The sequence below is a fragment of the Schistocerca cancellata genome, chromosome 2 (assembly GCF_023864275.1).
Source record: "Schistocerca cancellata isolate TAMUIC-IGC-003103 chromosome 2, iqSchCanc2.1, whole genome shotgun sequence".
Taxonomy (NCBI): domain Eukaryota; kingdom Metazoa; phylum Arthropoda; class Insecta; order Orthoptera; family Acrididae; genus Schistocerca; species Schistocerca cancellata.
Window position 1 is genome coordinate 277,953,754 of NC_064627.1, and position 27,333 is coordinate 277,981,086.

Here is a 27,333-nt window from a genome sequence, read left to right on the forward strand (position 1 = left end):
TTCCTTGTCAGTTCAACACCATTCAGCATGACCCACACAGATTTCTTTCACACTTGCATTCAGTGATACAGATAAGAGATGAAAACTACCAGTTTGCAGAAGTGTATGACAACTGTGAAGGAAGTTATAGGTCTACCGAGCTACAAAATTTTATGAAATTTATATGTGTCTTTTTAATATAAAATACTATAATTTTGGTTCTAATGCATATTCAGCAGTGATATGTATATCATTGAAAAGCTAATGAATAGAGCTTTACATTGAATTGCAACAAAGGTGGTTCCTAAGAATTTTCACATGCAAGGTGATTGATGTTTGACTTTCAATATGTCGGAACATACAATCCACAATATAAAAAAAAATTGTATTGCTCCAGTACATTACTATAAACATGGTAGAGATCAAGATACTACACCAAAGATAACAGATCCAAAAAAAATATTACACTTAAAAAAGTTCAGTAAGCAATTATGTACCCAGTTTCACAGTCCTTCGTATCATATTTCGCTAAATGCTATTATTTGTAGATAATCACTTGGGGGTCAAGGCATTTCTGTTAATTATTACTTTTATTATTAATTGTTGTTATGAATATTGTTCCTGAACTGTTTGTCTTGTGTTCCATTTTACATCCTCGCCAGATGAATGCCATACAAGCCGAAATTTGTGTAAAATTTCTTGCAACTAGCTATGATCTTGAGATGATTGTTAGACCCAGTTCAGAAACATGCTGGAACTGACTCTTGAATGGCACAGTCAGATAGTTGCTTAAAAGGAAAATTTCATGTAGAAGTGTAAGAAATATACAGAGAGACTGATGGACTGGGCAGTGCTTACCTTAGCTCAGTACAGCCTATGTCACACAAAACTGAAGAACTGATTAAGGTCACACAGTGATTAGCACACTGTATCCACATTCAGGTGGACGACGTTCAAACTGGCCATCCTGATTTGGATTCCGTAATCCGAGCTTGTGCTCCATCCCTGATGACCTTGTTGTCTTTTTCTCCTCCTCCCCCCCCCCCCCCCCCCCAAACTAACAAAATAAATAAATAAAACCTAGATGTTAGAAACTTGCTCCTACATTAGAGAGGAGGCAGGGATGAAAGGAAAAGTGGACGCAGGTCGCTCAGAACTGTGGTTATGAGGTGACAAGAAGAAGGTGAGCAAAGATGGAGTAAAGGGTGTCAAAAAGAAGTTGAACATAGCACATCATGTGTATGCCAACTTCCAAGCAAAGAAGATAAATTGAGTAGTAAAGAGGTATATGAGCAGTGAATAAGGTGAATGATACTAAGTAAGAAGAGAAATATAATATAATAAAAAATTAAAGAGATGTTTAAAAGGAGTAAAGGGCCAAAGGAGAGACCAGAGCCAAAGTTAACATAGGTTGAGTCCATGATGTATTGGAGTGCAAGTTCCCTGTGCAGTTTTGAGGGACTGGTGTTGAGTGGAAGAATCCAAATGACTTGTATGGTGTAGCAGGTGCCTAGTAAGGTGCGTAATTAAGCTGGAGGGCATGCTGCACCGCTTGGTATTGGACACCCTCCAGGCAGGCAGTTTATCAGTGTCCATTCATGCTCTCAGCCAGTCTGATGGTTGCCGTATCAATGTAGAAGGCTGTGCAGTGAACACATGTCAGCTGACAAATGCAGTATGTTGTTTCACACGTGACCCTGCCTTGGTGGTTGTACATTTTATCGTTGGTGATGCTGGAGTAAGTGGTTTGGGGGGAGGGATGCATGGGGCAGGTTTTGCAGCAGGGTCAGTTACAGGGGTAGGGGAGGTTGGTATGTGAATGTTCAGGGATTTTACAAGGATGTTGTTGAGGGTAGGAGGACGATGAAAGGCCACTGTAGGTGGTGTGGGGAGGATGTTGTGGAGGCATGATCTCATTTCAGGGCTCCACTTGATAAAACTGCAGCCCTGGTGGAGTAATCTGTTGAGGCATTCAAGGCCAGAATAATGTTGGGTAACAAATAGGGTGCTTCTGTGTTGCCTGAAGGTAGGAATAGTGTTGTTGGAAGGGAAGGAATCGACTACTTGGGAGATAGTACCATTTGGCCTTGAATGCCTCAACAGATTACTACACCAGGGCTACGACTTTTTCAAGTAGAGTTCTGAAATTAGCTCATCCCTCCACAGTATCCTCCACACACTGCCCAGAGGACTTTTCATCATCCTAACCTCCACGTCATCTTTGTCAAACCCTTTGACATTACCAAACTACCTTCCCATACCTTAAAGTTTGTACCCATATAACCAACCCTGCTGCTAAATCTGCCCCATTCATCTGCTCACAACAACCTACTCCACCCCCATCATTGGCAAAACGTACATCATTCAAGACAGGGCCACAAGCGAAACAACATTTTTCATTTATCAGCTGACATGTTTTCACTGCATGGCCTTCTGCATTGGTTTGACAACCGTCATACTGGCTGAGTGCATGAATGAGCACAGACAAACCTTCCCCCCATGGGATGCCCAATATCCAGTGGTGGAGCATGTCCTCTAGCATAATTCTAAAGATCTAGGTGCCTGCTACACCATACTAGCCATTTGGATGCTCCCACCCACCACCAGTTCCTCAGAATTGCGCAGATAGGAACTTGCACTCCAACACAACATTGTATCCTGCCAACCTGCTGCACTCAACCTACGTTAACCTCAGGTCCAGTCTCAACTTTGGTGCTTTACTCATGCATTTATTTTTACACATAATTTTTTTACTTTGCTAAGTTTTATTTATTTTTTTCATTAGTTTTGTATGGCTGTCTGCTATACTGTGTTAAGGTAAGTATTGGCCAGCCTATCGGTCTCTTTTTATGTTTTTCACAGAGCAATATTTGGCATTCTTGTCAAGTTTGATTATTGCATACTCAAACAAATGTCAAGAACAGCAACTAATTGCAGTCATTATTATTATTATTATTATTATTATTACGATTAATTGGTGAATGTTTCTTACTGTGAACAGCCAATCAGAGATACTTTTATTTCAGCCAGTCATTATTAATTAGTTTCATGAAAGTGGCTTGTTTACTCAAACTGCAGAGTATGTGTTCCATGAAGTAGTATGTAGAAATAGATTGTAAAAAGTAAATTACAAGTCGAGATTGCATTATTACAACCCATAAGGAGGGTAATTTCCAAAATTACTTGTGAATGACATGTACTGAGCACATGAATGTCATAGCATCAGACACTGATTTTGTTTAAATCTTTGACAACAAAAATGACAAAAAGATGTACCATAGAAACAGTCAGTTATCTGATTAACCTTACTTGTGATCCAGATCTTCATCGTCGACAATTCCGCAATTTGTGTATGCTGCTGGGAGCAATCCTGTTTTGACATAGACAAGGTACACTCCAGCTGTATTGTTTATCAAGCGTGACACACATCTCCCCATGATTATCCACACAATTCCTAAAGTCGTGATCTGGGAATAAATGAAGTGTAAACCACTTTTCACAGTATACAGTTTCAGAATTACCTCAGGCTAGGTAAAAGTAGTGAAAGTTGACACGGCACTGGCTTCACTCATCTCTAGAATGCTGCTGACAAGGTTCACCACTGTGACATTCTGTAGTCGACAAAGCTGTAAACAAAATTGATATCTCGTGCCATGACAGATGCACGCTCGATATATATTGTTCGCTAGTGATCCTGGAAATTACCAAGAAGCTCATGCAGTGTGTCCAGTGGATGGTAAACAAGTGTCCTGAAACATCGATTGGCAGAAAAATTTGTGGCAAATGTAGTAACAAAGCATCACAAAACTCATCAACCTCTTGAGGTGTAGCCTGAGCTCTGCCAGGCACTTCCACAGAAGATGTTAGTGAATATCAAATAGCATCTGATGTGGCACTGGAGTCTATAAACACACTGTACAATCACATTAGCGTGAGCACCTGTCAAAAGCTTGAATAACCACCTTTTGCAGTGCAGATTACTGCGAGACGTGTAGGAAGAGCATCAGTGAGATTCTGGGAGGTACTAATGGGGATGTGGAGCCATGCTGACTCCAGTGCTGTGACCTGCTGCACTATGTTTTTTGTTTGAGGATCCATGAAGCAAACAGCCCGATCAAGGTGGTCCCATAAATTCTCTATTAGGTTTAAATCGGGTGAATTTGGTGCACAGTGGAGTATGGTAAACTCATTTTGGTACTCTTTGAACTACGCATGTACACTTGAGCTGTGTGTGGCATTTCATTGTTCTCTTGGGTAGGTTCCATCAGGCTGAGGGTAAGTGCACTGCATGTAAGGGTAGTCATGGTCCCCAAGGATAGATGCATACTTGTGTTGGCCCCTTGTGGCTTCTATAACGACAAGATCACCCAGGCAATGCCACGAAAATGGCCCCCAGGCCATGACAATCCCTCCCTCAAAATGGGCCCTTCCCACGGTTGTTGCAGGGTGTTTGCTGAGTGTCCGATGAAGTGTAAAATGTGAGTCATCTGAAAAGGCCACCTGTTAATGCTTAGTGGATGTCCAGTTGCGGTGTTGGCATGCAAATTCCAGCCTTTGTTGGTGATTAACAGCAATTTGCATGAACTAGGTTGCATGAACCAGGTGTCTGCAGCAAAGGCCCATATGCAGCAGTGTTCTCTGAATGGTCGTTGAGCTGTCACTGTATGTAGCACCTAGGTTCATCTAGGCGGTCATTTGCTCAAAAGTTGCACATCGATTCACCCCTGTCGCCTACGGCTCATGGTGCACCACAGTTGCCTCAATACTGGGTTTGGATAGTGCCTTTTTGCCATGTGTTGTATACTTTAACCACAGCAGTACATGAACAGTTTACAAACTTAGCCGTTTCGGAAGTGCTTCCACCCTTGGCCCAGAATCCAATAATCATGCCCAAATTGCACGATTTCCGAATTATAACAGCTGCCCTGTTTTCTGCGTCCCCCCCAGACACTTTTTGTATACCCTCCATTGCTAGTGCTGTCACATATTGTCTGTGAGTGGTTATTGCATGTCAGCATCGAACATAGGTGGTGGACACATTAATGTGACTGGGCCATGTAGTAGCTGCTAAATCTACAGAGCAAGAACCAACTCATTTCCCAACTTATTTGTTAAGGAAACTACAATAAACCACCAACCATAACACACTCTTCAAAACCAACAAAACAATAAGGATCCCTTCTGTGGATCAAGCAAAAAACAACTAATTCCTCCAATCAGAGTTCCCTTCAACCCGATACCCGTACAACTGTTCCATGTCTAATTCGCTTAGCAGCTGGTAGCTAGCGTGACATGACGGAAGCGACATATCGTAATCGTTATGGAAGAGTGGATGGTAGAGGTGGCACGCCACAGAACCGGCTGATCCTCTCCACACTCAGCAAGTCGAGAACTACCCACTGAGCAGCCGGGCGCCGGCTTATCTAGCCCAGGGTGGAAGGATATTTCGGGGACTATTTGCACACGCGTGACTGCCAGGTAATAGTTTGTTGCGCCCTCTTCCTCTGCTGTCGGCTGATGCTCTCTGATGGACAGTGGCCACATCTACGTCTTTGTTGTCAACTGTGGTACTTGCTGGTAAACACTCTTGCGTTCACCAGCCTTCGCAGCTGGCCCGGCAACCCACATTGCTGGTCTGCCTGTGGTGTTGCCGCTGCAGTAGGCGTCTGTGGTGACTGCAGCAGTAGCCTTCAGTGTTGTTTTTGTTGTCGCTATTGATTACTGCAACCTACCTCCTTTCATCCTTTTGAACATGTTTACTGTATTCATCTCTGGGCCTTGCTCTACAGTTTTTGACCCCCCCCCCCCCCCCCACACACACACACACACAACTTCTCTCTTCCTCTGCGGGTCTGAGGGTAAGAATAGGCCTGAGGTATTCCTGCCTGTCGTAAGAGCCGACTAAAAGGAGTTTCATATGTTTCGACCTTTATGTGATGGTCGCCTGTAAGGTTTGACCTCCATTCTTCAACATTTTCCCGAAGAGTGAGCCAATTGGGGAAGGGCGCCTTACATGGTGCATTGTGTCCATTGTGCATTGAGATCTTTAGCCCACTTTCTTGTCGTCGGATTGCAGTCCCACCCATTCTTCATCTCTTGGGTGCGGACATCTTCCTGGGTGTGTTTTCCACCACGCACTATACAGTGTCGCTTTCTGCGTCGACAATGACCATGGACATATTTGCACGTGATATTGAGCACAATAGCCAGTCCATTGTGGTGGGACGACCACGTAACCTGTTGGCTGTAGCCCCCTGACCACACAGGGATGGCTCTGCTGATGCATGTACCAAAGGGTAGATGCCCATCCCCCTGGGGCATCGGGACTCCCGGCAATGGCCTTTGCTGCAGCTGGGTGGTGCCCGTGAGGAGGGCCCTCGGTTGGAGTGGGTGGCATCAGGGCCCGTGACACATGATGAAGCGTAGTCCATCATCTCTTGCTGGTGGTGAAACACCAGCAGTCTCTAAGTGTTCACGAGCTCAATTCAGTATGCAAAAGTATGACCCCAAATCATTCCCCTCCCTGGCAACACCCTGGGAGGAATGTCAGGCTAAGGATGGCAGCTGATCTTATTCGCCCTGGTACCCTGTGTGTTCGAGAGCTGATGGGGAATCTTTATTGACGATGAAGCCTCAGTTGTTTGTTGAGCATTCAGAGGACAAGTTTGGGGAGGTGGGGGGCTTTTACAAAATGAGATGTAGGTCGGTCTTGATCAAAACAGCATCCTCTGCCCTGTCATGGGCGTTACTCACTTGTGACAAGCTGGGGGATGTATCTGTAACCATCACACCTCTTAACAGCTTAAATATGGTCCATGGTATCATATTTCACAGGGACCTTCTTTTGCAGTCTGACGATGAGCTGTGCTCCATTTTAGAGTGGTGAGGTGTACATTTTGTCTGGCGTGTTCACTGGGGTCCGAGGGATAATCAGGTTGCCACTGGTGCCTTCATCTTGGCCTTCGAGAGTGATACATTGCCTGAGAATGTCAAGGTGATGGTCTACCGCTGTGATGTGAAGACCTATATCCCTCCCCTGATGCGGTACTTTAACTGCTGGAGGTTCGGCTATATGTCTTTCCACTGTACTTCCAGCATCACATCTCGAGATTTTGGATGCCCATCACATCCCAAAACTCCATGTGCCCCGCCTCCCATCTGTGTCAACTGCGGAAAGCACCATTCGCCTTGTTTGCCAGACTGCAGGATTCTCCAGAAAGAAAGGAAGATCATGGAGTACAAGACCCTTGACCGACTGACCTACACTGATGCTAAGAGAAAAGTTGAACGCCTGCATCCTGTTCGTATGACGTCGCTTTATGCCACCGTTACAACAGTTCTGGCACCATCAGCTCTGTCAACCCCATTCACCTCTCAGAGATGGAAGACTACACCTGCCCCCTTGATTGGGGGGGGGGGGGCATTTCCCTCCCTATTGCTCCTGCAGCACCTACTTCTGGAGCAACCGCCCCCCCCCCCCCCCCCAACCATCGGGGACGTCTGTCCTCACTTCTAAGCCGGAGAAGCATAAGTCTTCTTCGGCTTCTCTCGCTAGGAAGGGGTCCCTTGGGTCACTCCCTTCCCAGGTTTCTGCTAGTGGGAAAGATGACACCTGCCAGTGGCTAAAGAGCACAAAAACGGCTGGTCATAGGGCTTCACGCTCATCCTCAGTCCCAGAGACTGAGTCAGTGAAGTCCTCCCAGCCAGGGAAACCCAAGGAGCAGCGAGAGAAATCCAAAAAGAAAATCCCTAATACCAGGGAAATTGTGGTGGCACCCACACCATGGCTACCTACAAGCTCTGTGTTTGAGGATGGGTTAGAGATTTTGGCGTCTGCTGAGGACCTAGATTTCTCCAGACCCTCAGACATAATGGATGTAGACTGCTCAGGCAATAAGTCGGTGGCAGCAGTAGACTCTGAGGCGTAAACTACCTCATTGAGTGTTCCATGCCTTCCCAGTCTCACGATGACTTCATCCTCCAGCGGAATTGTGGCAGTTTTTTCCACCGCCTGGCTGAGCTACGGCAACTGTTAAGCTTCACACAGCTTCAGATAGCAGGTGTAACTGCTATCTGCTTTGTCCTCCAGGAAACCTGGTTACTGACAATGCGGACTCCTGCCCTCCGCAGCTATAAGGGATATTACAGAAACCGTAGCGACTATAATCGAGTGTCAGGTGGAGTCTACGTTTATGTCCTAAACGCAGTCTGTAGTGAACCTGTGCCCCTTCAGACCCCTCTTGAAGCTGTGGCTGTCAGAATAAGGACGATTCAGGAAATAACCGTCTGCAATGTATATCTTCCACCAGATGGTGCACTACCCCTGAATGTATTAGCTACACTAATTGATCAACTCCCTAAACCTTTTTTGCTTTTGGGAGATTTTAATACCAATAACCCCTCGTGTGGTTGCTCTGTGCTTACTGGCAGAGGCAGAGATGTCGAACTTGACTGTCTCAGTTCGACCTCTGCGCCTCTTAAGCACTGGGACTGGCACACATTTCACTGTGGCTCATGGTAGTTACTCAGCTACTGATTTATCAGTCTGTGGCCCAGGACTTCTCCCATCTATCCACTGGAGAGCACATGATGACTTGTGTGGTAGTGACCACTTTCCCATCTTCCTGTCACTGCCCCAGCATCAGGCCCACGGACGCCTGCCCAAACGGGCTTTAAACAAGACGGACTGGGAAACTTTCACGTCTGCCGTCACCTTTGAATCTCCCCCACACGGTAACATCGATGTGTTGGTTGAGCAGATGACTACAACAATTGTTCCTGTGGCAGAAAATGCGATCCCTCGCTCTTTAGGGTGCGAGGCGTAAGGCAGTCCCGTGGTGGTCACCGGAAGTTGCTAAAGCAATTAAGGAGCGTCGGCGAGCTCTACAGCGGCATAAGCAGCACCCTTCCCTGGACCACTCACACCTTTAAACCAGGGCCGGCCAAATGCTGGACAGTGTGCAGACGTACGGAAGTGCTGCACGTGTGCGACAGCGACATCTGTTATTAGACATGTGTCCTAAATGAACGGCGGCGGCTCCACTTCCCTGTTTATGTGGTACAAGCAAGAGCGCAACATACCCAGTCTTGTTTACCCCTGGTAACCGTAACCTTAACAGAGAAGTACTGAGAAATGGCAGGTACTGTGAAAAAGCAAAGAATGGGAGATCTATGTTCTCAGTCGTTTAAAAATGACTGGGAACTGCAATTATTTTTTGTAGCTGTTGGTGAAAACTCACAGTGTTTGCTGTGCCGCCGAATAATAGGCAGCCAGCGTAAGTTTTCAATTGAAAGACACTACAATACGTATCACAAAGACGAGTGTAGTGTATTCAAGAGTGAAGAACAGCAAGCAAAATTAAATGTCCTTAAGAAAATGGATGACACACATCAACTCAATTATCATTTCTCATGACCAGTGATAAACGTGTTTGGATTTATTCCTTTCATAATTAAAAATTATTGTTTACTAACTGTGCATTAGTGCCTCATTCTGCTCCATGTTGCATTATTATCAGGAAAGTTGGTCATTAAACCGATTGTTCCAATGTATACTTACATTTAGGTTTTTTTTTTTAATGTGTGAAGGGCTACGCTCAGCTGAAGTCGATAAAACGTAACATTCATCTAATTGTCGGTTATTATGCAGATTTCAGACGGAGATGATGAAAGATGTAGCAATAATGGTATTGAAATAACAGGTGATCATCGAGAGGTCTGCGGTTATCATTCTGTTCAGAGGTCAGTGAGACAGAAATTATTTGGGTGTAACTGAGGGCACCAAGAATTAGTTATAGGAAACTTTGCATTAGTTTAATGTTATTTGAAATCATGAATAAGGTTCGTTGGAAGTCGATAAGTGCTCTCTTTCTTAAATACTAGATCAAAAACATTACTTGTATTTATGTGCCGTCAGTCAAGCTGCCTTAATAAAAACCCATGGTTGTTAACTGTATTACTTGTCTTACTGGGTTAAACTGTTAACATAAAAGTAGATGTCTCAGTGAATAGACTGTGACCTGGAAGTTGCACATGTGCAGGAGCACCGCATGCGTGCAGAATTTCTGGCCGGCCCTGCTTTAAACGGTTCCGTGCCTGCATTCGTCAACTTATCAAACAACGGAAGCAGGAGTGTTGGGAGAGATACGTCACCTTCCCAAGTCTGGGGAAAGATCAAACGTCTTTTCGGGTAACAGATCCCAACAGGTGTTACTGACGCAAACTTGATTGCTGAGCACTTTGCTCGAGCCTGTGCGACGGAGAATTACCCCTAGTCTTTTGCACTCTCAAACGGCGGCTGGAAGGGAACGTCCTCTCATTCACTACATGCCACAGTGAATCCTATAACACCCCATTTACAGAGTGGGAGCTCCTCAGTGCCCTTGCACATTGCCCCAACACAGCTCCTGAGCCAGATTGGACCCACAGCCAGATGATTAAACGTCTCTCATCTGACTACAAGCAACATCTCCACGTCATCTTCAAGTGGATCAGTTGTGATTCGCAATGGCGGGAGAGCACCATCATTCCGGTGCTCAAACCCGGTAAGAACCCTCTTGATGTGGATAGCTATCAGCCCATCAGCCTCACCAACATACTTTGTAAGGTGCTGGAATATGATATGTTGGCAGTTGGCTTGGGTCCTTGAGCCACGTGGCCTACTGGCTCCATGTCAGGGCGGCTTCCACCAGGGTCACTCTGCCACTGATAATCTTGTGTCCCTTGAGTCTGCCATCCGAACAGCCTTTACCAGGTGGCAACACCTGGTTGCTGTCTTTTTTTCTTACGTAACGCCTACAACACGACCTGGTGACATCGTATCCTTGCCACATTGTAAGAGTGTGGTCTCCGGGACGTGCTCCCAATTTTTAAACAAAACTTCCTGTCGCTCCTACTTTCCTTGTCCAAGTTGGTGCCTCCCATAGTTCCATCCATATCCAGGAGAATGGTGTCCTGCAGGGCTATGTATTGAGTGTCTCTCTATTTTTAGTGGCCATTAACGATCTAGCAGCAGCTGTCAGGCCCTCTGTCTCACCTTCTCTGTATGTAGATGACTTCTGCATTTCGTACTGGTGCTCCAGTACTGGTGTTGCTGAGCGTCGCCTACAGGGAACCATCCACAAGGCGCAGTCATAGGCTCTAGCCCACGGCTTCCAGTTTTCAGCCGCAAAGTCGTGTGTCGTGCACTTCTGTCGGCATTGTAACGTTCATCCGGACCCAGAACTTTACCTTCATGACTATGCATTCACTTTAGTGGAGACATACCAATTCTTAGGACTGGTTTTCGGCGCTCGACTGACTTGGCTTCCTCATCTTCGTCAGTTTAAGGAGAAGTGCTGGCAGCACCTCAATGCCCTCCGTTGCCTGAGCAACACCATTTGGGGTGCAGATCGCTCTACGCTGCTTTGGCTCTACAGAGCCCTTGTCCAATCCTGAATTGACTATGGGAGTGTGGTTTATGGAGGCTGGGGTCCCTCCATTGCAGATCAGATGTGCACAACTGCTCGCCAGTTACGCAGCTCACATTTGCAGTTCTCCTGAGCATCCGAATTACCGTCTCCTTTTACTGCCCGCAGCAGTCCAGCTCTCACATCGGTGGCCCAGGTCAGGGTTAACAATTGCAGTTCGCGTGCGGCCCCTTCTCTCCGAACTGGAGTCCTTCCCTTTACCACCTCTATTTCCAGTCCGTTCGCGTACACCTCCATGGTGTATGCCTTGGCCGCAACTTCGTCTGGACCTTTCATGTGGCCCTGAGGACTCCATTAACCCTGCGGTCCTCCACTGTCACTTCATCTCGATTCTTGACGTGTTCCGGGGCTCTGAAGTGGTTTACACTGACGGCTCAATGGCTGATGGTTGCATTGGCTTTGCCTACGTTCACGGCAGCCACATTGAACAGCATTCCTCACCGATGGCTGCAGTGTATTCATTGCAGAGCTGGTGGCCATTTCTCGTGCTCTTCAGTATCTCTGTCCGTGCCGTGGGGAGTCTTTTCTTTTATGTACTGACTCCTTGAGCAGCCTCAAAACTATTGACCTCTGCTGCTCTCGTCATCCTTTGATAGCGTCCATCCAGGAGTCCATCTATGCCCCGGGAACAGTCCAGTCGTTCAGTGGTGTTTGTCTGGTCACCTGGTCACGTCAGAATCCCAGGAAATGAACTTGCTGACAGACTGGCCAAACAGGCTACATGGAATCCACTTCTGGAGATCAGCATCCCTGCAACTGACCTGCATTCATTATTACGTTGCAAGGTTTTTCAGCTTTAGGAGACGGAATGGGAAACTCGCAGTATGCACAACAAACTGCAGGCCATTGAGGGGACAACGAATGTTTGGAAGTCCTCGATGAGGGCCTCTCGCAGGGACTCCGTGGTTCTCTGCCAGCTCCCCATTGACCGTGCCTGGGCGACCCACGGCTACCTCATGTGCCGTGAACACCCACCTCATTGTCGGTGCAGCACCCGGTTGACAGTGGCCCATATTCTTCTGCTCTGTCCTTCTTCGGCTGCCCTGCGGCTTCATCTTTGGTTGCCGGACTCGTTACCATTGATTTTAGCAGACAACGCCTCATTGGCTGATTTGGTTTTACATTGTATCCGTGAGGGTGGGTTTTATCATTCGATCTGAGTTTTAGCACGTGTCCTTTGTCTCTCTTGTGTCCTTCACCCTAGTGCTTTTAGTGTGGAGGTTTTAATGTGTTGCATGGTGGCTGGCTTTTCCTTTTTATTTTCATGGTCGGCCAACCACTGTAATATGCTTCCTTGTTTTACTCTCTTCTAACTGTTTCTTGCAAATCTCTGTTGTTTTCTTACCCTCTTTCGTTCCTTTTAGTGTTCATTACCTTTCCTTCGCTCTTGTGGTCTTTCATTTCTTCCCATTCTGTGTTATATGTCTCGTCTGTTTTATTCTCACAGTTGTGGCATTGTTTTATTAGGAACAAGGGACCGATGACCTCGTAATTTGGTCCATTTCCCCCTCTTTTAAACCAAGCAACAAACCAACAACTTCGCTTCGATACCAAATCGGTGATCCCTTGGTGTCTTAGAATGTGTTCTATCGATCAGTCCCGCCTGTTAGTCAAGTTGCACCACAAATTTCCTTTCTTCCCAGTTCTGTTCAACACCTCCTCATTAGTTACATGATCTACCCATCTAATCTTCGGCATTCTTCTGTAGCACCACATTTTAAAAACTTCTCTTCTTATTTGAACTGTTAATTATCCGTGTTTCACTTCCACACAAGACTACAACAGAGACAAATACATTCAGAAAAAAAACTTAATAACATTTAAATCAATATTTTGTGTTAACACATTAATCTCCATCGGAAATGCATTTCTTGCCATTGCCAGTCTTCATTTTGTATCCACTCTACCTTGCCATCATCAGTTATTTTACTGCACAAATAGCAAAGATCATCCGCTACTTTCAGTGTCTCATTTCCTAATCTGATTCCCTAGCACCAATTAATTTAATTTGAACACATTCCATTACCCTTGTTTTGTTTTTGATGCTGTTCATCTTATATGATCCTTTCAAGACACTCTCCATTGTGTTCAACTACTCTTCCAAATCATTTTCTGTCTTTGACAGAATTATAATGTCTTTGCAAAATTCCTTTTTTGCAGAAGGGAAGAAAATGTAGTAGATTAGAGCGACACAATGTCTCTCATACTCTTGATACAAAAATATTTTTAAGGCCTCATAGCCAGCCACTTGCATGCGGTCTTTTGCCTCATTGTTGAAACAGCCCATATGGAAAATTAGTGTTGGCATCCATATCTTGGCAGCTGATCAGGCCACCACCAACTGTAGGTGTAAATGCATCTACAAGCCTGTATCACTAGTCCAACAGCCAAGCCCACTCACCACGAGAGTAATGGTGGCAGAACCTAACTATTAAGGTAGCTTCCATACTGCAGTGGAATGTGAATGACTACAGGACACAGTTGGAGGAACAACATGTATTAAATCAGGGTAGATCAATGTGTATCTGAATGCATGTTGTCTTTTCCTCCGAAAGAACAGATACCATGCAGATCCAGCATCTGCGAAATACTATATGTAAATTGAAGGGGAAATGACTGCCATCAGCTGCAGCAGGACATAAAGCAGAATGAGTGGCGACAAGCGAAAATGTGTACCAGACTGTACACATTTTCACTCGTCACTACTAATTCTGCTTAATGTCCCACTGCAGCTGATAGCTGTCATCCCCCTTCAATTTACAATGTGTATCTGTTTTCAAGAGACACATTTGAAATTCTCTGACATCCCTGAGCTATAAGGCTACATCCAAAAAAATAAAGAAAGCCCTTAGTGGAGAGAGAGCTGAAGAGGGCATGGCTATTTTTATAAGCAGCATCTACCACTCCTTGCTTCTCCCTCAAAACCTTCCTGTAAGCAGTTACTGAATTGGGGCAAGTGCATCATCAGTTGATGATATGTTCAGTCCACCTGCCACCAAGCGAGATTCGTCCGCCGCTCGTGGTCTCGCGGTAGCGTTCTCGCTTCCCGAGCACGGGGTCCTGGGTTCGATTCCCGGCGGGGTCAGGGATTTTCACCTGCCTCGAGATGACTGGGTGTTTGTGTTGTCCTCTGCATTTCATCATCATCCAGGAAAGTGGCGAAATTGGACTGAGCAAAGATTGGGTAATTGTACGGGCGCTGATAACCACGCAGTTGAGCGCCCCACAAACCAACCATCATCATCATCTCTCACCAAGCAAGATTCTAGACGAAGCTAGGCTCTCTGTGATCTACTTATTCAGCTCCCAAACCCTTTCATTCTGTGTGGTGATTTTAATGTTCATTATGTGCTTTGTGGCTCTGCAACCATCTGCCCTAGGGTAGATGTCCTCATGTACATGTTTCTTGAACATGGGGAGGAGCACAATTTTTTTATATGCTCTCCAGCCCCCGCCTCTCTCTCTCTCTCTCACTTGCATACACCCACACACACTCTCTCTCTGCTCACTGGGAAGTAGTCGATGACTTGCATTCATGTGACCACTTTCCAGTCTCGATTCACCTACTAGACAAATGATGCCCAAACAACAGCTGCCATGATGGATGCTTTGATTGGCAGACTGGACAATTTACAGCCAACCTGCTGTGTTTGAACACTGTTACAGCATCCAGTAACGGGTGGATCACATTATTCAAGTGAGGAGTAACTCTGTGTAGTGTCGGCAAACTGGAGAGAATCTCGCAGCCTTTCAGTTAGTGAGGGTGAAATTTCACCAAATTCTTATGAAGAGTAATAAGAGATGTATGGGAGGCCACCCAAAGGATTTCCAAGAGAGACTTTGCCGAGACTTTGCCACCACCTCTTGTCAGGATTCAGATTTTGGCATTACAGTGTGGCTACTGAGGTAGGCATTTAGGAGACTTCAGTTCCACCAGTGATGATGAATACAACTGCCCCTTCTCCATGGGGGAGCTGAATTTTGCTTTGGCTGCAGTTTGTGATACATCACCTGGCTGTGAAAGTGCCCATTATAGTATGTTTGGCACCTCAAAGAGTGGAGCCAAGAAATTTCCTCACCCATTTTCATCTCACTTTTTGTCAGATCACTTTCCTGACTCATTGCAAGAGGCTGTTTTAACTGTACTTTTACACTGAAGCATCAAAGAAACTGGTGTAGGCATGCATATTCAAATAAAGAGATATGTAAACAGGCAGAATACGGCGCTGTGATCGGCAACACCTACATAAGACAAGTGTCTGGTGCAGTTGTTAGATTGGTTACTGGTGCTACAGTGTCAGGTTATCAAGATTTAAGTGAGTTTGAACATATTGTTATAGTTGTCGCATGAGCGGGGGACACAGCATCTCCGAGGTACCGATGAAATGGGGGATTTTCCTGTACGACCATTTCACTAGTGTACTGTGAATATAAGGAATCAGGTAAAACATCTAATCTCTGACATCACTGTGATGAGTAAAATATCCTGCAAGAACGCAACCAATGATGACTGAAGAGAATTGTTCAACAAGACAGAAGTGCAACTCTTCCTCAGATTGCTGCAGATTTCAGTGCTGGGCAATCAACAAGTGTCAGTGTGCGAACCATTCAATGAAACATCATCAGTATGGGTTTTCGAAGCTGAAGGTCCACTTGTGTACCTTGATTACTGCATGACACAAAGCTTTGTGCCTCACCTGGGCCCATCAACACCTACATTCGGCTGTTGACAACTGGAAACATGTTGCCTGGTCAGACGAGTCTCGTTTCGTATTGTATGTAGTGGACGGACATGTATGTATATGGAGACAACTTCATGAATCCGTGACCCTGCATGTCAGCAGGGGATTGTTGAAGCTGTTGGAGGCTATGTAATGGTGTGGGGCGTGTGTAGCTGGAGTGATATGGGCCCCCTGATACATCTAGATGTGACTCTTGACAGATGACATGTACTTACGCTTCCTGTCTGGTTATCTGCATCCATTCATGTCCTTTGTGCATTCTGACACATTTGGGCAATTCCAGCAGGACAGTGCAACATCCCACACATCCAGAATTGCTACAGAGTGGCTTCAGGAACACTCTTCTGAGTTTAAACACTTCTGCTGGCTACCAAACTCCCCGGACGAGTACATTATTGAGCATATCTGGAATACCTTGCAACATGCTGTTCAGAAGATATCTTCACCCCCTCGTACTTGTACAGATTTATTGACAGCCCTGCAGGATTTGTGGTGTCAATTCCCTCTGTCACTGCTTCAGACATTGAAATAACAATGAAATCCAGACCATGAGCTGCTTACAAGTGTTGGTAAATATCAACAGGGACAGATGAAAATGTGTGCCCTGACCGAGACTTGAACCCGGCATCTCCTGCTTGTATGGCAGATGCTCTATCCAACTGAGCCATCGAGGACATGGAGGATAGTGTGACAGCAGGGACTTATCTGTGGCATGCTCCCTGTGAGACGCACATTTCCAACTTACTATCCACACACTACATTTGTAGTTCCCCTGACCACTATACTCATTACTCGCGGCAGTCAATCTACAGACTTCCATAAGAGTTTGAGTAATGTGAGTACATCCGCACTGAAGAAGATCATTAGCTGGTAAGCCTCATCTATATGAAGGTGGTATCTGTTCTTTTGGACATGTAATTTCATTCTTCGAGGGCTGCAAGGTCAACAATGGTATATGTTCTTTTGGGGATGTCCGAAAGAACAGATACCATCTTCATATATTCATACTTCAGACATTAGTTGAATCCATGCCACATCGTGTTGTGGCACTTCTGCGCGCTCACGGGGGTCCTACACGATATAAGGCAGGTGTACCATTTTCTGTGACTCTTCAGTGTAAAACTTGGGAAGGTCCGAACATGACCGCGTGGGTATCATACTCTTAGTATTGTCGTCTTTAGCTGTGTACAAAAGACCTTGAAAGATGCTCAACCACTGTCTTGTCTGTATCTTGGAATCCAGAGAGCTCCATAGTTGCTTTCAGTGTGGATTTAGGAGGTGTCGCTTCAACATCTCCACGTCATCTTCAAGTGGATCAGGTGCGATTCGCAATGGCGGGAGAGCACCATCATTCCGGTTGATAATCTGGTCCTCTTAGAAGCAGCTGTAAAACAGGCTGTCCTGCACCGGCATCCCCTCTTGAGTATATTTTTTGACATTGAGAAGGCCTACATTATTACTTGGTGGCATATTATTGCAGCTCCATGAATGGGGATTTCAAGAATATCTTCCCATCTGTAAGCAGTCCTTCCTCTCACCCCACTGTTATTTATTTGTTGATGACTTCTCTTCTTTCATTCCTCTTCAAGCCTTGCAACAACAGCTCGTGAGTTGCAACTGAGTCTTCGACTCAATTGGATGGATGGACAGGGAAGAGGGGGGGTTTTGAATTCTCAACTGAGGAGTATTTTTAATTGTTTTCATTCTGTTTTAAACTTTCCTGAGTTGAGGATGAGAGACACTATTCTTAGTTTTAGAGGTGTGATGAGATTTCTGGCCTCACATTTGACTCAATACTTACATGGTTGCCAAACCTTAGGGACCTCATAAGGTGCACCTAGTATTTTAAAGTGTCTTAGCTACAATTCATGGGGAGCAGTCTGGACTTATCTTCTCCTGTTGTACAAGGCCTTTGTGTGATCTCTGCTTGTTTATGGGTGCACAGCGTATGGATATGCATGAACATCTTATTTAAAGTGGCTGGTTGTGGTGCACCATGAAGAACTTAGGCTGACCACTGTGGCTTTTTGAACTAACCCCATACTGAGCTGCTATGTTGAGGCAGGTTGAGCTGCTGCTTCACATCAGGTGATGACTTCTCATGGTGGAACAGGCCTACAAAACCCTGTCCACGCCCTAGACACTTCCATACCATACTGTTACTTGGCTACCAATGAAAATGCTCTTTGATACTTGACATCTAGCAACTAGGCCATATAGGATACACAAGAAGGATTGTCCTTTAGAGATGGGTGTGGCTGGTTTTCAAGTTATATACTGAGGTTGGAGGAGATCTACAGAGGCCCAGAATTCTTCTAGACTTAAATTTCCATGTCTGTTTTGTACCATTTTACATTGGCATAATGGTTTTACTGTTGTGTACACAGATGACTTACAACAAGCAGACTCCCTTGGCTATTCAGTTGTATTCCCCAACAGTGCCTTCACAATTTGTCTTCTCCATATCTATACACTGTATTTTCTGCAGAACTCCATGTGATCCTGAAGGCATCGGAGCAGGTGAGGTGTCTCCAGGACAAACAATTTCTCACCTACCCTGATTCCCATAGTGCCTTACAGTGATTGCAGCACATGTACCCAGCAGAGAAATTGGTACAGCTCATTTCTGACCAACTGTATTGCCTACACCAGTGGGGGAAGAAGGTGTCATTCTGTTGAGTACCAGGGAACATGGAAATTTGGGGAAATGACCAGCTCGACAAAGCCGCCAAGGACCATAATGTTAGAGAATGTGCCATTCCCTGCTGGCTGTCATTCCCGTGGTGGGATGCAGATGTTTGCAGTTATGAGAGGAGGAGTGGTTGAGTGATGGAAAAAAAATCAGTGGATGGTAAAGCCAACAATCTGGCCACGGCAATCCTCGTGCTGGTTGCTCCAGCAAGATGAAGTGGCTCTGATCTTCCTCTGCATTTTATGCCGTCCCCTAGGACATGGCTTTTTATTCAAGCAAGAGGACACCCCTGTGAAGCCTGTGGTGTGCAAGTCAGTGTGTGCCACATTTTAACTGAGTGCATTGTACTTTATGACAAGTGAGCAGAAGTGAATTTTACCTGATGATGAGACAAGTGCTGTCGAACTCTTTAAATTGTATGACATGTCTGGACTCTAGCCTAAGCTTTCAGTCTGGAGATTTTAGTGTGTTGCAAAGTGACTGGCTCATCCCCTTTTATTTCAGTGATCAGCCAGTCAGTTTATTGATTTTACACTCTTCCTTCACACTAGTCTCATTACATTTTAGTACAGGTACTGAAGATCTGCTGTCCTGTGCCCAAAAAACCTTAACATCATCACAATATTTTGTTTTTAAACTGTAATCAGTATTCTTGTTCATCAGCACATCTTCCATATCAGACTTTTGTCTAAGCTTTGCTTGAGCTTCTGTTTTTCAGAATCTTCAAGCCCATCCACCATGACTTAAAATGGTCCACTATGCTACTTTCCCAAAATATTCCTCCTCCAGTTTTCTCATGGCTGTTATCAGGAAGGAGTGTCTGTGCAGGATATAAAGTTCAGCTTTGTGGTTCTTGTTTACCTGTTAGTCTTTAGCCTTTCTTACAAGTGAAGAATCAGCTGGGTAAGCACCAAAAAATCCGCACAGGCCTATATCCTGAAAAGTACTACAGGTGATAGCACTGTAGCTTCTAACCAAGTGCCCCAAGTGATAGTGAGGGAAGGTGGGAAAGAAACTCCTGTGATTTGTAGATATTTTAGTATTTTGGCAAGAGCTTTTTTCAAGATTTCCATAATGCAAGATACAAATTTATTTTGGTAGAGTATTCCTCACAAACTCCATGAATAGCGTCTATAATGCAGGTCATTTGTTTTAAGTTGCAGATCGGAAAATGCAAATAACATATAAGCAGCTTTGTCTGTAAGAACTTATCATACTTAAATCATATTTTACTCATTCAGGCCCCAACACAAAAGATGCATTGTTAAATCTTTGCATAATGATGGCATTGTAGGTTTTCTCAAGAAATCAAAGTAATTACAATGTGGAGTTCCACTGTTTTCCATTGAAGAGTTGCATTGAAATATTCAGGACATATCCATTCTGCCTGTCTGTCGATAGTTTCATCTAGACTTGTCTTTTGTCTCATATGTATGGATATATGGTAAATGCGTGCCTTTTTTTCAAGTACTCTCATTGGTAATAGTATTTTCAGAATACTTTTCCTGGTACAGTTTTATAATGAGATTGTTAACTTTGGAAAGAGGAATAATACACGCTGGAAATGTCACCACTGTGTTGTAAAAAAAATCATTTCTGCCCTTTGAAGAAGTTAAGTGTCACCAGTAAATGTTGTCCTACTCTACTGTTGGCACAGTGTAGTCCTTATTGTTGGCATGCTTTGCCACATACTGTTGAACATAATTTCATTTGTGCTTTTCATCAGTTTTGGTTGAGACATTACAGATACTGCATGTTACAACAGATTTGTTATACTAGATACCATCACTAAGAAAATATTTCAATGTGTCATACATTTTATTAGCACTAATTTTGGATTTCTGCATCTTGGATGCAACGAACAAGGATAATTAAACAAGCGAAAAAGCACCATGAGTTGCACAAGCTACTCTTGCCACTGTGTGAGAGATAGCTTACTGACCCTCAAACTGCTTTTACCTGTAGAGTGATCACTACACATGCACACTCTTAAAATTAGTGTAGTGGTCTTTATTACAACTGATCTACTTACATGTTTTGCCCTGCCAGGAACTTTTGAAATTTATTAATGTAAACAGTAAAGATAGGTTGTTTCACTTGGTGTTTTAGTGTTGCAGCAGTTGTCACTTGCAGACCAATTCCATTTTAATTTTAGCTTATTGTGTACAATGGTGTAACAATAGTGTCTTGCATTACTAAATTACATTTCTTTCTTGATTGTCAGTAGAGTGTCAGAACATTTCCACAGACAGCATTATGCCATCTTTTCTACTTCTGTTGGATCATCAGCCAATGTGAAACTATATGTTTTCCAACAGAAATAAAGCACTTGGAAGAAAAATACATCCTCAGTTATCTTTCCTCTCTTTCTGGGAATTAACATGAGTTAGAAGAGGAGAGGTCAATAAGGGGATAGCATATATATGCTTTTAGGATTACAAATGCTAAAGAGGGCTTCCAGTGTGGCTGAAGATTCTCAGTAGAGCTATGGAGCTAAGGAGTTGTAATCTTAATCACATGAGAAATTTTTCAGAGTTCTGGGGGCTTGGTGTAACTTTCTTTGAAGAAATATCACCAAGAAGAAAGGCTCTCAGTTTGAAAGCAACTGTAAGGGATAAGTGTACTTCTTACAGTATTCTGCCAAGTAAGTATCGCTAAAGCATGAAAGCCAGTGAAATATCACTGGTATTTGCAGTCCAGTATCAATGATTAAAAATATTTATTTCAGTTAGATAACCCAGATTTTCAGAATAATTCTTCTGCATAACAGCCCACTAGAGCTCCACTACTTCTCAGAAACTGAAATTCTGGGCAAGCTTCTGAATACAAATCTTCCATTAGAAACTCTTTCAGGCCAAAATAGGGCAGACAAAATGTGCTGTGCAAGAGTTAAAGAGTGTAGAAGGGAGGAGGACATTGCTGCAAATGGTGCAAATGCTGAAAAATATGTGACAAAATCACATTTTTGGAGTATTTATTTAATGTTTTTTTTGGTGTAATAACTCATACACAACCTTTCAAAAAAAAAAAAGAGGTGCCCTAGTATCCCAGATATCTGTTAGTCTCATGGCACACAATATTTTTTCCACAGTGTATGAGATATTTGATGGATGTAAGGGTAATCAGTCTTATCATTAATATCTTTATATTTATAGTTTTTCCTGTTTTATTCCTTGTTTACTTTATTTAACAATTAGTCTTTCTCATGTTTCCTTTTACACGCTGCATGCCTCTGATTAAATGAGAAATGCCACTTTGCTGATTACGGAGTACAGCTATGTGTTATTCTGACAATACCCATTTCAGTTATCTTTTTCTTGTTCTGTTTGTACACAGTCCCAAAGTTCTCAGTATTATTAGAGTTGAGTCTCTATATTGCTATAATGTATATCCTTTCTTTTGCAGGTATACAAACAGCAATATGGCTACTGATGTTCTGGGATTTGTTGATCCTGAAGCAGCTAATACTGATGATGAAAGTGAAGCAACATTTAAAAAAAAGGGAGGAGGGTCCAAAAAGTCAGGAGGCTTCCAGTCCATGGGATTGTCGTACACAGTTTTAAAAGGAATAAAAAAACGAGGATACAAGATTCCGACACCAATTCAGAGAAAGGTTGCGTTGCACTCAATAATACATCATTGACACAAGATTAATTATATCACCAATAATAACATTAATGTTTACAGGCATTGTGTGCCGAAGGACTAATGGTTATTTTTAATGTCTGCTACAAATTGCTATAAGTAATTTATTATATTATTGATCCCTTTATGATAGACATTTGAGCAAGTTGAGCAGTTAAATTTTGTTTTGTAATAGAAAATAAACATCAGGAGGAAGGAGTGAAGGGCAGATGCAGGAGTCCTCCATTGTGGTTAACACTGACAATGGAAATTAATTTGAGTTTGCCTTAATTTTATCAACATGCGATATTTATTTCCATAACTTGTGATTTGTCAGTGCTAAGTTACTACAAAACTACACCAAACATTTTAGATGCAAATTGTGTTATATGATTTTTGGTAAATAGTACTAGATAAATTTATCCTGATATTGGCCTGAACATTTATTTTATAATAATCTGGTAATTTTGACTATAATAACAAAAAGCATCTTTGAAATCTATGTGCTTGTTGTATAATTTTATGATAAAAGATGATGTTTTTTATGGATGATGTTTCAATTATTGTTTCAAGCAGTTTGTATTGGTGCTGCAAATGGACTTCTGTGGCATGTCCTTCTTAGGCAGTAGTTTATAATACTGATTCATTATTTTTTATGTCCCTCTAATAGTTGTGTTCCAATCAAACCACTGTATCCAAACCATTGCCAAACCATCAAATTTTTAATTTGTTCTTGCGCATTCTGTGACATAAATCTTACAACAGAGGAAAGAGCAGTGTTAGTAATCCAGAGTCTCCACATTTTTGTAAAAATGTATGAGTTTGTACTATAATGGGCCACGGTGTGGATGGGAAGTCTTACAGAAATATCTGATCAGCATTGCAAACGGAGAAAAAGAGAAAAAAAAGTGTTGTGGAAATTATGGGTGATCTCATTGATGTAATTCACATAGATGCTTTGGCAAAGGTGAAAAATGATGATGACAAGCATTTCCTAATGCTCTATGAAGAGGGGGCAAAAAAAAAGGAAGAAGCCGGTAACCTCCATGTTTGGTGTTTTGCCACTCATCAGCTTTGTGCATCAAAACATATGATTCAGCATCAACAACCAGTCTTTTTCAAGTTGATGGAAAGCTGCAAGATCAGTAACAAAAGTGGGGTTTACATTTTAATGGCTCCTACAGAAGCTTTTAGGTTTTGTACTGAAAACGTGACAGTAAGTAGTACATCTTTCCAAAGCTCCTGAAAAAATCTTAGAACCCTGAACATAACAGGTAGCAATGAACTGCCTGATGATGTCTACTGTATCCTATTTGATTTCTTGATCACCACCTTTCCACATAGAAGCACCAGTGGAATGATTATATTGAACTTGAGTTAACTAGAGGCCTTCTGAAGACCAGGAGGTCATGCTAGATGAGCGTCAAATGTATTTGCATAGTCAAAGTAAACCTCTTTCGAAGTTAATTCCAGTTATGTCATGGGAGAGAAGAAATCTATGTGAAGTACATTTATTTCTTGTGCTTATGTTTGCACAAGCCTAGCTTCTGTCACAAGAAGCAATGAAAGCACCTTATCATGATTTATGATAGAGGACTGCAGCACCATTCCCCCTTTCAATTATTGAACAAATGAAAGGATGACTGACATAGTGTTTGGTGTATCTGGGATTGTAAAACAGTTAAGATCCTTAGACGCCAGGAAGTCATCTGGCCCAGAAGGTATCCCCGTAAGATTTTACGTTGACTATGCTACAAATTCTTATCCGTCATCTATCAGAGATCATTGGAACGGTGGAAAGTTCCATGGGAATGTAAGAAGGCCCAGATCATAGCAATCTATAAAAAGGATAAAAAATTGGAGCCACATAATTACCGGCCAATTTCACTAACATCGATTTGTTGTAGAATAATGGAACATATTTTGTGTTCAGACATAATGACCTTTCTAGACTCTGAGAAGCTCATCTGCAGAAACCAGCACGGTTTTAGGAAACAGTCGTCATGCGAGACACAGCTGGCCCTCTTTGTGCATGATAAACAACAGGCTCTTGATACCGGCTCCCAGGTTGATTCCATATTTATCGACTTTCGAAAGGTTTTCGACTCAGTTCCGCACTGTCGCTTGCTACAAAAAGTGCGTGCTTATGGTATATCTGCTGACATATGCGATTGGAGAGAAAGTTTTCTAACAGACAGGGAGCAGTATGTCGTCCTAAACGGGGTGACTTCAACAGAAACAAGCGTAACTTCAGGTGTGCCCCAGGGCAACGTAATAGGTCCTCTGCTTTTTACAATTTACATAAACAATCAGGTTGATGGTACTGACAGCGGTCTTAGACTGTTTGCCGATGATGCTGTAGTCTACAGGAAAGTAGTATCACATGAAGGTGGGGAACAAATCAATGAGGATTTGCAGAAAATAAATGCTTGGTGTAATGAGTGGCAACTATCTCTCAATATTAGTAAGTGTAACCTACTGTGTATAACAAGGCGAAAGTCCCCCATTAATGTACGAGTACAAAATAAATGCCCAATCTTTGGAAGCGGTAACGTCCGTCAAGTATCTGGTTGTGACTATTCGAAATGATCTCAAATGGAATGATCAGATTACAAAAGTAACGGGTAAGGCGAACTCTAGATTGTGGTTTATTGGTAGAATCCTGAAACGATGCAGTCCTTCAACAAAGGAAATAGCTTACAATACGTTAGTTCGTCCAGTCTTGGAGTATGGTTCGTCTGTATGGGACTCTTACCAGTTGGGTCTGATTCAAGAGATTGAGAAGGTCCAAAGAAGAGCTGTAAGATTCGTGACTGGTACATTTAGCCATCGTGAGAGCGTTACAAATCTCATAGAAAGCTTGAAAGGGACACACTTGCAGATAGACGGTTCGCTAAACAGAAGGGGCTGCTCACTAAATTCCTATATCCGATCTTCACCGAGTATGTAGAGCATATATTATTACCACCAACTTTCAGATCGCACAATGATCACGATTCAAAGATAAGGGAAATAAGAGCTCATACTAAGGCGTTCAGACGTTGTTTTTCCCTCGCACAATCCGCGAGTGGAACAGAGGGGAGGAAATATGACTTTGGCCCGAATTGTGCCCTCCGCCAAACACCGCTTGGTGGCTAGTGGAGTATATATGTATGTGGAGATTTTCTAAACATGAGTCAAATGAAAAATTATCAGAATATTGCTCTAGAACTCCATAAGACAACAATAAAAATTTTTTACAATGATTTCTAGTACTTAGTTCTTGAAACTGTGGCTCTGTCATTTGATGACAATGTTCCAAGCATGTTTACGCAAAATGTAGTGAAAGTTGTGCAAACAGACCAAAATGACAAAGATGAAGAAATTAAAGGGATATAATGTGCTTCAAGCAGATTTTTCTTCCTTTGCGTATGTTGATTTCTCAACTTCTGTAACTCTTGGATCAAAACCTTTCATCAGGAGATTTTATTTCAGCACCAACTTCCTCAACAAAGACCTGCCAACGTGTAAGGATGACCTTGGCTAAAAACGTGGAATTGAAAATAATTTAGGAAACAGTTGTTGTGTGCAAAAGAAGTATCAAGCACATCCACAATTTCAGTAGCATTTTAACAAAAAATTAAACTGAGTCATAAGTTATTTTCAGAAATGTTTTATATCCTGAGTTGATTAACGAAATTATATCCTGAGTTGATTAACGAAATGCCCATACAATTCTCGTAGTGTTTCCTATCTTACTACATAAATACAGCTGTTACTTTGACCAATTTCAGGCTGTATGGAACTTCTTTCCTTGTACAGCATTTTTTTTTTTTTTTTAATGAAGAAAAGAAACCTAGATTTCATGTGATAACTCATATTAAATCAGTTTGGTCCGATAGTCCATATGCTCTTACTTTGTTCATTAAACGACTGTGGGGAACTGTATTGAACGCCTTGCGGAAGTCAAGAAACACGGCATCTACCTGGGAACCTGCGTCTATGGCCCTCTGAGTCTCATGGACGAATAGCGCGAGCTGGGTTTCACATGATCGTATTTTTCGAAACCCATGCTGATTCCTATAGAGTAGATTTCTAGTCTCCAGAAAAGTCATTATACTCGAACATAATATGTGTTCCAAAACTCATATTAAATCAGTTTGGTGTTTATATTGCCACTTCCTGTTGTCTTCCGGTTTTTTATTTTTTGTAGCACAGCCTATTATGGTTAATTTCTATTCTGTCTGCACACATTTTTCTAAGTTTGCTTGGGTTTTGTGCCACCAATTTGTAAATCTACATCAACATCCGTACTCCGCAAGCCACCCGACGGTGTGTGGCGGAGGGTACCTTGAGTACCTCTATTGGTTCTCCCTTCTATTCCAGTCTCGTATTGTTCGTGGAAAGGAGGATTGTCGGTATGCCTCTGTGTGGGCTCTAATCTCTCTGATTTTATCCTCATGGACTCTTTGCGATCTATACGTAGGAGGGAGCAATATACTGCTTGACTCTTTGGCGAAGGTATGTTCTCGAAACTTCAACAAAAGCCCGTACCAAGCTACTGAGCGTCTCTCCTGCAGTCTTCCACAGGAGTTTATCTATCATCTCCGTAATGCTTTTGCGATTGCTAAATGATCCTGTAACGAAGCGCACTGCTCTCCGTTGGATCTTCTCCATCTCTTCTATCAATCCTATCTGGTACGGATCCCACACTGCTGAGCAGTATTCAAGCATTGGGCAAACAAGTGTACTGTAACCTACTTCCTTTGTTTTCGGATTGCATTTCCTTAGGATTCTTCCAATGAATCTCAGTCTGGCATCTGCTTTACCGACGATCAACTTTATATGA

General features: G+C 43.1%; 1 protein-coding gene across 1 annotated transcript in view; it reads left to right on the forward strand.

Moving 5' to 3' along the window:
- LOC126161614 (ATP-dependent RNA helicase DDX54) overlaps positions 1–27,333 on the forward strand; it is a 124,555-nt gene that overhangs the window by 6,491 nt on the left and 90,731 nt on the right. The window contains exon 2 of the mRNA XM_049917569.1: positions 22,287–22,494. Within this exon, the coding sequence (XP_049773526.1) occupies positions 22,287–22,494 (208 nt within the window). The remainder of the gene's footprint in view (positions 1–22,286; positions 22,495–27,333) is intronic.